This window comes from Tasmannia lanceolata, unplaced genomic scaffold, assembly GCF_043159265.1.
Source record: "Tasmannia lanceolata isolate RefF3 unplaced genomic scaffold, GAP_Taslan_0.1 ptg000002l, whole genome shotgun sequence".
In the NCBI taxonomy this organism is placed as follows: Eukaryota; Viridiplantae; Streptophyta; class Magnoliopsida; order Canellales; family Winteraceae; genus Tasmannia; species Tasmannia lanceolata.
Window position 1 is genome coordinate 36,796,447 of NW_027518679.1, and position 10,917 is coordinate 36,807,363.

General features: G+C 36.8%; 1 protein-coding gene across 1 annotated transcript; it reads left to right on the forward strand.

Moving 5' to 3' along the window:
* Positions 1-794: 794 nt before the first annotated feature.
* On the forward strand, positions 795-7,854 carry LOC143884444 (uncharacterized protein At2g39795, mitochondrial-like). The gene is made up of 3 exons (XM_077388025.1): positions 795-1,100; positions 7,074-7,420; positions 7,505-7,854. Exons 1-3 carry the CDS (start codon positions 846-848, stop codon positions 7,662-7,664), a joined length of 762 nt encoding a protein of 253 aa, XP_077244140.1. The 5' UTR covers positions 795-845; the 3' UTR covers positions 7,665-7,854.
* The last annotated feature ends 3,063 nt before the right edge of the window (positions 7,855-10,917 follow it).

The window sequence follows — 10,917 nt, forward strand, 5'->3', positions numbered from 1 at the left end:
CAAGACGCCCGATTTACCCCATTCCTAGCTAAACGACCCTTCTCATTACTCGGTGACCGACAGACATACTGAAATCAGACAAGGTAGCTTCCGGCGGACATACTGATTGGACAAGGTAGGTTCCGACACGATCGCTGATCTCATCAATCAAATCAATAAATTTGAGTTAACATGTTGAAGGCGATTTTGTAAAGGAAGGCTATATAAAAGGCAAAGACTCATTAGGATGAGAGGTTCGTGATTATCACAAAAATATTCTTATTTATTTTATTTTCTTAATTCCATTAGTTCTTTAGTCTAATTTAATCTTCTGGGACATATGTTAGCTCAACTCAACTCAACTCAACAAAGCCTTTCTTCCAAACTAGTTGGGGTCGGCTAGGTACATATGCTAATAGCGGAATAAAATCGTCTTCAACGGTGAGCCTTTTCTTTTAGTTTCTCATTATCCATTAACGCACCGGTCCCTATTTGTCTAAATTTCCACCGGCAAAATAATGTCTTCTGCGGTTTGCATTCTAGTAATTTGAAGTCATTTTATTTCTTTAAAGGCAATAAGAACTTTAAGGAAGAAGAAAGTTCCCGTCCCCCTCTTCTTCTCAATTGCTTGAAATCCATACCCGGGGTACCCTTAAATCTAACTAATAAAAAAAAAAAAAAAAAACACCAATTAAATCGATTTGAACATTTGGGTAGCAACATAAACAAAAGACAAACAAAAGGGGGTGGAAATGAAGAAAAAGGGGGCTGAGATTTTCTTTGTTTTCGTTTAAAACCCTCAAAGCCCCCAAACCCTAAACCCCTCAAGCCTCTTTCTTTGTCCCAAAAACAGAACATCCCTGCAAATGGCTTTCTACCTCCGAAAAATGGCTTCCTCTATGGCTCCTCTGGCTATTCGTGCCATGGGAGTTCGGAGAAATCACCATTCTACGCTCTTCTCCCCTTTGCAAAACATCCTCTCTCAAAAGCTTTCCAAAAAAACTACTATTTCCCCTCTTCATTTCTCTTCACTGGCTGCAAAGCAAGGCTCTGATGCTAATCTTTTGAGAACCATCGATTCAGAGATCAAATGCGCCGAGGAATCGGACGATCACGTGATGGTGAGACTCTCAATCCATTTATGGGAAACCCATGTTTCTATTTTTTGATTTCTGTGTTTTTTTTCTTCTTGTTAGTTGTAGATAAGTTTTGGGTGCTAGAAGAAATCTGGGTTTTTCTGTTTCTATGTTTTAGTTTTAGATTTTTTATGGGTATTAGAAACCCTTTCACTGAAACATTATTTTTTCCCAAAATAATGTATTTTTTCTTAAAATATTTGTTTATGGATTTTCTAGATTAGTTGTAGAGAAGTTCAGGAGGTAATAGAAATCGGGGTTCTTCAGTTTTTATGTTTTAGTTTTGTATTTTTTTTGAGGGATTATAGATCCTATCACTGAAAAATGATTTTTCCCAAAATTATTTGTTCTTCTGTTTTTATGTTTCAGTTTTCTATTTTTTAAGGGATTATAAATCCTATCACTGAAAAATGATTTTTTCCCTGAAATTATTTAATTTTTCTTAAAAAATTTGTTTTCTGATTTTCTAGATGTAAAATCTTCCAGAATAGTCAGACTATAGTTACAACAACGTGATTGATCTTCTTAGAGGGAAGATTGGCCTCTGGATCCACTTGAGGGAAGCTTGAGGGAAGGGCCAGTCCTCCTTTGTGTGAAAAACACAATTTCCAGGATAGATTTCTTTGTTGATTTGAAAAAAGACTACTTACAGTCCTGAGTGGGGCCCTGCCTAGGTATGGGACTAGGTGAGACCTAGCTTGATATGGGACAGGTTTAAAAGGCAAAAGCCTAACGCCTTCCATCAGCTCTAGAGCTTTTGGCGTCTTGGCTAGGTGCCTAACACCTTTTTATTTGTTTATATATTTATTCTTACATTTGATATGATATGAGAGATGTAAAAAGGTTGGATTGAGCCTCTAGTTCAATAGTAAAGGCTTTTGGCCTTCAACCTTGAGGTCGGCCTACAGTTTCGAACCCAAATCGGTTCGCTACGTGATTGATCTTCTTATAGGGAATATCTGCCTCTCAATCCAGTTGGAGGGAAGTGTCAGTCCTCATTTGTGTGCACAAACACAATTTTCAGGATAGTTTTCTTGATTGATTTGGAAAAAAAAAAACTACTTACGGTCCTGAGTGGGGGCCTGCCTGGGTATGGGACTAGGTGGGACCCAACTTGGTATAGGACAAGTTTAAAGGGCCTAGCTTAACACATTCCATCAGCTCTGGATCTTTTGGAGTATTGCTTAGGTACCTAACACCTTTTTATTTATCTATTTATTTGTTCTTACTTTCAATTTGATATGAGCTTGCATTCAATCTTTTAAAACAAATGAGGAAAAAGAACATAGAGTAATGTTAATAGCTCTGGGAGAATAGGTTGATTGGTCTATTATCTTTGCGGGGTTTTTTTTTTGGGTGGGTAATAAGATTGGTTCATACCCATCAGCTTTATGTTTGGGTCCTTAAGTTGTAACCACTAGGCTATGAGGCTTGAAGCCTTGAACCATTTGATCTTTGCTGTTGATTCTTAGGACGTTTCACTGAAACTGAATAGATATTGACCAAAGACTTTTTAAATGGTTACCATATAAAATGTCAGGTTTTCTATTCAGTTCCATCTTTATTGATTATCTTGAAATGTTTATGTAGCCTGCACCAACATTTTCTGAATGCCATTGTTTCTGAAAATTCTTGAAAATATATTGAACTGTTGATAAGTGCTTCTAGTTATAGGACATTTATGAATTACGAAGATCGACTTTCTTCGTGCTTCATTTGTTTATAACAAAGAAATAGGAGTCAATTGTTTATAAATTTTACTATTTTTGAAAGGAAACAGTGGAGTTAGTGGTAAATGGAATGTTTTACTTGTCAATAGAAAATTTTGATAGATATTCCTTATTTTTGTATTTAAAGGAATTTATGAAATTGCTTCTTTATGAGAATCTGATTTATTATATTCTTTCTTCATCCCCCAGCTTTTATTTTTTTCATAGCTATACGGCTATTAATGTTCCCCATGATTAATTTGGCAAACACATGTTTAAATATTGTGAAGGAAAGTGGGATAATTGGTATGGTGGGCCACCACATGGATGAACTACAATGCTTGCCCCTGCAGTCATGATTGAATGATTAATTTCGTTCTAACTAAACGGACAAACAAGCCAAACACCTTTGTAGACTAGATGGGTGTGATTCATATTGGGTTTTTTTTATTATAATTTAAGTCAGTCTCCAAAATTAATGAGAATCTGATTCATTATATTCTATGATTTAGCTGACACTTTGAATTTATTGCTGAGACACGTGTCGTGTAGTGTGTGTCTCGACACCTTTAAATTACAACTAAAAGTATTAAGACTTAATGTTGGCGTGTCTACTCATATTTGTACCGTGCCAAGCGTGATATTCTGTTTTATCATTTAATATTGTGTTTAGCTCTTTTATTATTAACTCTTCTTTTATTATAAACTCTTTTAGCTCTTCTTTAAATAAATAAGCTTTTATCCCAATATTATTTGCATTGTATCCTATTGGTCTCCCTTTCTCGTTGCATATTGGAGACGGAAGAGAACTAGATTAAATTGACAAATGCATTGTTATTTGATTATCTCATGTTTGTTTTAGATTATATTTGATTAATCCTAAGATTTATTAGGATTGTTAAATGAATATCGTATTTATATTTTTGCAAATTATGATATTAAAAAGCAATTTCATATGTACGTACATATATGGGCATGTCACCATTTCTAGATTTTTAGGGGTTGCCATGTCAGTACATATATGGGCATGTCACCATTTCTAGATTTTAGGGGTTGCCATGTCAGACACCTCTTATCCGTGTCGAAACTCGTTACATGAATCTGTATCTGCAAATCATGATTATAGGTACTTTCTATTTTAGCCGTGTCCCCATTTCTAAATTTTGGGGGTTTGCTGTGTCCGACACTCCACGCCTGTGTCGACACGCGATACTTGTGTCCGTGTCCATGTATCATAGATTGTATTCTTTCTTCATCCCCAAGCTTTTATCTATTATAATATAGCAATCTGCTTCTATAGAATTTTTCTGGTAAGTTTTGAGATTGTTTTCTGCTTCATCCCCAAACTTTTGACCTAAGCTGGGTTTTGGTGTCCTGGGAAAGAGATATATATGTCTTTTGTTCTGAGAAAGATATATATATATATATATATATATATATATATATATATATATATAATGTCTTTTCGTCTCTCTCTCTCTCTATTTTATTTAACTGCAAAAGTCATGTTTTCGGGCGGTTCTTGGATTTGAATAACTAGAAATTTGTGGAGGTCCTCTGGAAATTTCCAATTTCTATCTATGCTTCTTAGAGGAATTTTAATGCTTATTGATCTATTTTTTTCTTTGTGTATGTGTTGAATTGTAGGAGTTGGAGGGATCAAAATCCAAGTTCTCTTAATGTCATTATTTACTTCTTTTTCCTAATTCATTTCCTTTTTTGTTGTGTCGTGCATCGCACGTCGTGTCTTACGATTAAGTAGTTGATACCAAAACAAAAAGCTGTTATAGTATAATGACTTTTTATTTGCCTGTTAATTGTTCAAAAAACTAGGAAGTTAGCTATCCATGCAGTGCAAATGGAAAATTTGGTGCGTGGTTAGGAGGTTCAAAGGTTGCATCCTTTGGTCATCATGCCCTCGTGAGGATTTGTGAGAGAAAATGGTAGAATTTTCAGTGATAATTCCTACTTAAAATATGTAAGAATTAAAGTCACGCCCATTGTTTCAAAACTCCCTGCATCAATCATCAACTCGCCTGACTCGACTGCCTTTTACTTTGGCTAAGTTTTTGTCTGGGTCTGCATTTTGCCCTTGTAAGTCTAATGAAAACTCTTTTTGACTCTCCCATGTTATGATTGCGTATTTCGAGTACTTGACCATTCCGTGCAGAGTCGACTTGGATTTGTTTGGCCATTTTTTGGCCCACATCTGCATTTTGAAACACTGATCATGATAATTCATTGGGTAGGACTCAAAAGTAGTTTAGAGCTATGTGTGTGAGTGAACAAGTTTTGCATGTTAATTAGAAGTCAGTCTTAGAAGACTATAGCAGAAGAGATAACCGTCCAAACTACACTTGAAGAACTTGGATGGAATGAGATCTTGTTCCAGCTCACCTACCGATGGGCTTGGGAAATGCATTTTTTGAAGTTTTTGACCAACTCCCCCTTTGAGGGATTGTCTTATATTTTTCTGGTTTTTTTTGTTCTTCTTTGGAGCGGGCGAGCCTTGGCGCAACGGTAAGGTTGCTCTATTGTGACCTGGTGGTCACGGGTTCGAGTCACAGAAACAGCCTCTCTGCAAAGCAGGGGTAAGGCTGCGTACATCTAGCCCTCCCCAGACCCCGCAATGGCTGGAGCCTCGTGCATTGGCCTCCTCGGTTGATGTTTTCTCTTATTTTTCATTAATAAATCTCTCGCCATCCCCCCCCCCCTAAAAAAAATTCCTGGATGAAATGCCTAGCTTAATTTTGATGGAAGCTCGAGTAGAAACATGGGTCCCCATTGGTAGGTGGATTGATTCAGAACCATTCTTCAAGGTTTTCATGTCTTTTTTAAGTATCTAGCTTGGTGGTGTAGCAGAAGGATACTCTATTAATGCTATTGCTTGAGCATGCAAGTTGAGTCTAGGTCTACCTAGATTGGCGAAATCTTATTTGAAATTTGGAATTTATCATATGGTTTAGTTGTGCCCTTTTGCATACAGATAAATGAGGTAGCAGAGGTTTCAAACTTGAGATTGGTCCTTGGCTTTCAGTGATTTGTACTCTGGTCGTTATGTTTTGGGATGAAGGGTTATTTTCTGGGTAATTGATGTTGACCACACCAGTGGTGGTAAAGTAGGGGGCTGTTCTATTGATGAGCAAGTTTCGACCAAATGGCCCATCCTGGCAAGGAGGCTCTTCAATTAGCTAATCCTGATTGATGAGCTTGTGTTGCCTATAAAGTGGATATCATTGCACATATTTCGTTTTAGGTGTCCATTTGTATGCCACTGATTGGATGGTTAAGATTATCCGGTTTGTGCGAGTTTTGAACAATGGCTCATCCTGGTGACAATTATCGGTGGGGAAGTTGAAGCCTGTCATAGTGGTCTCCGGAGTCGAGATCACTAATCATTCTCTTGCATTCAGTGTTATATGATTTTTGGGAATTTTGAATTTTAGCGCTGTTAATAGGAACTTAAGGGGGGAGATGGTCAAACAAAGTTATAACGATGTTATAATATGGATTATGTATGTCATTTAAAATTGCAATTGCATGGATACAATTTGTAACCAAAACAGATGTATATATCTTGATAAGGTATGCTAGGTTTTTGTCGATCATGGTTCTTTGCATGATGTCGAACATGGTTCTCTTAAGCTATTTGTGATTGCTTGATGTCACAAATTGTTGGAAACCATAAAAGGAAAGTAAATAAGACAAAATGTATATGCCTGTGTGTAGCACTTAGGCCCTGTTTGTTTTGGATTTTGAGTCCAAAGCTGATTATTGGACTCAAATTTATGTTTAATTTTGAAATGTAGCAAATTTATCTATCTATAGATTCTGGTTCAACTAATTGAATGCTTTGGAATTATTACAAGCACACACCCATTACTAGTTTCTCCACAAGTGAAAAGCTGCTTTTGCAGATTTTCTTCTATTGGCATTTGTTACTCTTCCCTGCTTAGACCTTTTATTTTTTAAGAACTTAACTTTTAAACCATCAGATGCTGTGTATCTTAAGATCCACTTATTCTCCTACATGCCTCGTCTTTTCTTTCCTTACATGTCTAATGTTTAAATTACACATTTTTACAATCCTCCAGTACTAATGTTTTATATCATATTTTTTAGTATTACTGTTTCCTTCATGACACAACTTTTTGCTCATATTATTGAAGTTTATAAACTAGAGGATTGTAGTGGTTAGACCACATTTCTAGTAAAAAAAATGAGGCGATTTTCTTTCTCTTTCCTACAGGTGGCTGAGATCCCAGATGGGTTTCCTTTTGAAATCCAAGATAATCCCGGCCATCAAACTATATTTTTAAAAAGAGAGTATGAAGGTGAGACTATCCAAGTTGAGGTTCATATGCCTGATCTTGTTACGGGCGATGAAGAGGATGACGACAACGACGATGGGAACAATGACGATGAAAAGGGTGGACAGTCTAGCATTCCACTTATCATCTCTATTTTTAAAGGAGATGGGCCTTGTTTGGTGTTTGATTGTACTGCTTACCCAGATGAAGTTTCAATTGAGAGCATGTCTGTTAAGAATCAGGAAATTTCAGAAGATGAGCTTGCCTATGAAGGACCGGACTTTACGTAAGTCATTGTTCTTAAAGATTAATGTTATTTCTTTACCGTACTTTCTTATCTCAATTTGTTTTTATTTGTTTTTCTCTGAAGGGATTTGGATGAGAACCTGCAAAAGGCCCTCCACAAGTATTTGGAAATCAGGGGAATCAAACCCAGCACAACAAACTTTCTGCATGAATATATGATCAACAAAGATAGCAGAGAGTACGTGACGTGGCTGAAGAAGATGAAGGATTTCGTCGCTCAGTAAATCCTCAATCAGGTTCTAAATTTTTGCGGCTAGTGTGGGGTAAGAATTGTTTAATTTGCCCTTTTTGCTTTTCATTGCGGCGGTATTGGTATAGTTTGTCATCTATGAATAAATTTATTGTACTTCAGGATTTTAAAAACTATGTTGAGGAGCTGAAAATTCTCAGTTGATGAAGTACATTTTATAGGCATGTTTGGGCTTTGATTTTTTTTTCTTCCACTAGTTAATTACTGTGAGTGGGTTGGTTACAGTGAAGGCACAAAACTGAACCCAGATGACCAGAAAGGATGGATTTTAAGGGTGCAAGTCAGGTGCTGAGGCCCAACCTTAGCCTACCCCAAGGACCCAAAACCCTATCCTGTCCCAACTTGAGCCTCGGTTCGACGAGGTTCAACCTCAACTGAACCCTAACCCAACCCAATTATCCAAATTGGGGTCAGGTTTGGTTGCCCCGGAAGAAAAACAAAAAAAACCATAACCCTAAGGCCTGTTCGTTTGAGATTATGACAACTGATGAGCCTCCAAACTGATTATTGGGATCAAATTACATTAATTTTGAGTCCAATAGTCGCTTTTGGGTTCGTTTGGATTATAGGAATCAGGAATCGGTGATGTTAATTCCAATCCTATTCCTATTCCCATGATGAAGGGAATGTTAATTCTGATTCTAGTGTTTGGAAAAGCATTAGAGTTAGGAATAACGACATCTCTGCCCTTGGTGTTGGATTTTCACAAGGAAATCTATTTTTCTCTCCTCCCAAACCATCTCCTCTCCCTCTCAAGCAATGAACACAGAGACCTATATTTTTTTGTATGAACACCAAAATCAGATTTGAGCGATTGAGCTTTGTCGATATAGAGGTTGAAAGCCAAAATGTCCTAAATTTGAAGCATCTGCGCTGAACATTTTTTCAATAAATTGGAGAGAACTGAAATTCCTCCTCTGTATAAATTGCAGCACAAGATCGGAACATTCCTCATGTGTATAGATCAGCATGAGATTCCTCCTCTGTATAAAGATACCCCAGTAACTTCCCTTTCTGAAAATTGTATAGTAACAAAGCATTGATCAACGAAGCAAACCCAAGCAACTCAAAACCCTATGAAATTAAAGGGAAATAAAAGAATTTCATGGTAGAAACTAAGAATAGCAAAGAGAACCCCAAGAATAGCCCAATCCAAAATTAAATCGGGCTGACCCAATGGGAGGAAATAGCCCGAAATCCGGTTGAGCCTGGCCCAAAATATTGATTGGCACCAAAGAAATAGGTAATGGAGGGTCCACTTGTTCAATGATCCAAACCATTTATCTATTAGGCCCAGCTACAAACCTCGTAGAGTAGTAGGGAGTGTCATTACCAGTATAGAGAATATGGACAGAAGGGGAAGAGAGAAATAGAGAAAAAGCATCCTTCACAATAAATCCAAGCTAAAAGCCGCAACATTTCTTTGGGAGGCTAAGGATTTCAATGTTATATTGGCAACCAAACAAGGGGTTTTGCGAACATGACACTCAAATGCCAAGCAAAACCCCTAAGCCATCCCGGCTTTTTTGCAACCAAACATAGCATATCGTGTCCAATGACATATGGACATGAGTTAATATGAAACATCAGTTCCCAAACAAAGGTTTTGTAATTTTAGGGGAGAGCATAATTTCATATATGACAAGGCAATGATAAATTCGCACCATAGAGTATGCACCCTGGAGTATGCATACGCACCCCTTATAATGTGATTTGACGTCAAAAGGCATTAAAGTTATCTGCCAAATAAAAGGTGCATTTGTAGTTGTATTTGTCGGTGTCAAAAAAAGAAAGAAAAAAGGATTTGTTAGCATCCATCGCAGATGATCTGTTGCATGTCAGACCAGACACACAGGTCACTTCAGCTTTTGTCTTCATTTATGAGGTGGCTCATCTGACATGCAACAGACCCTTTGCAATGGACTCTAGCAAATCCCATTTAAAATAAAAGTTATATTTGTATTATTATCCCTTACACTCAATCAATTGGGTAGTTCAAAGCGCTTTTCCTAATTTCTGAATTTCAAATTGACATTATCAAATATATTATTCTCAAGTATTTATTGTGTATTAGAAAATTAAAGGGCAAATGATTAAAAAAATGCAAATATTATGCTAAATTGTTAATAAAGGGTAGATATTTAAAAATTATTAAAAAAGGGCTGTGAGGTGAGAGAGTATCAGTTTAATGACAAATATACCCTCACTTTCATTCATTTTCCCACCATTTCTTAAGCTCTTTTTCTTTCTTCTTCCTCACCTTACCCAGGGAACGTCAAAAATAGCAAAGAGCCATTCCCATCCTTTGGAAGGTCTAATCCCCACGGTTTTCTTTCTTCTTCCTCTCCTCACCCAGCCAGGGTGAAAAATACCAGTGCAGCCATTGTCATCCTTTGGAAGCTCTAGTCCCCACGTTTTTCTTTCTTCTTCCTCACCTCCTCAGATTTTGCGAGTGCAAGAGGAAGAGGTATCATCTTTAACGTTTTAAAAAAGAGTAATTTATAATTCAATAAGCAATTTTTTCTAGCATTGCTTTTTAATCTTCTATTTTATTTCTTTTGAAAGGAATTTTACATGCTAAGAGTTCCTTGAAGACTTGATATTGGCAGAAACTGAAAAAGCCCAAAGACCTATACTTATATTAGCATCGGTAAGTATATGGGTATTATGAGTTTATTTGGTCAAATACAATTTGATATTCTCATATATGATTTTAATAATTCACTGCTAGAAATAAGAAACAGTAGAGGAGAGCAAGATAGCTGTTACTAGAAACAGGATAGGAGAGAGGTTATTGAAAAAAAGATTAGGAACTCATTTTGGTAACCGTTATAAATTTTGTGAGGTTGTGTAACAACTCGGCCTTCACTTTAGGGTCGAGATTAAAAAAATATGCTTAGATAGCTCAGCTCTTTACAAAAAAACTGAAAAATGATTCTTCCTGGATTGCCGTCTGAGAAATTTGCAATGTCCGGTCAAGAACGTTGTTAACCATGATTCTTTTGTGATCTGGCCGAAGAAGTGTAAGAACTAAGAACATCAAGAACTTTGAAAAGCATGCATGTTTCTGTAGCTGTTTTGTACGGGACATTTGGGGTGTGAGGTGAGAGAAAAAATGTATACAGACAAAATTACCCTTAGTTTAGGTTTTTACCTTTTACACTGTTTAAAAAAAGGGTGTGAGGTGAGACGAAAATCTCCCTCCCTCCCTCTCTCTCTCGTCCTCA

Excerpts from the sequence above, each read along its gene's own strand:
- LOC143884444 (XM_077388025.1), top strand. The coding sequence starts at position 846 with ATGGCTTTCTACCTCCGAAAAATGGCTTCCTCTATGGCTCCTCTGGCT. Across the intron at positions 1,101-7,073 it reads AATCGGACGATCACGTGATG|GTGGCTGAGATCCCAGATGG; the intron begins GTGAGACTCTCA and ends TCTTTCCTACAG. Across the intron at positions 7,421-7,504 it reads TATGAAGGACCGGACTTTAC|GGATTTGGATGAGAACCTGC; the intron begins GTAAGTCATTGT and ends TTTTCTCTGAAG.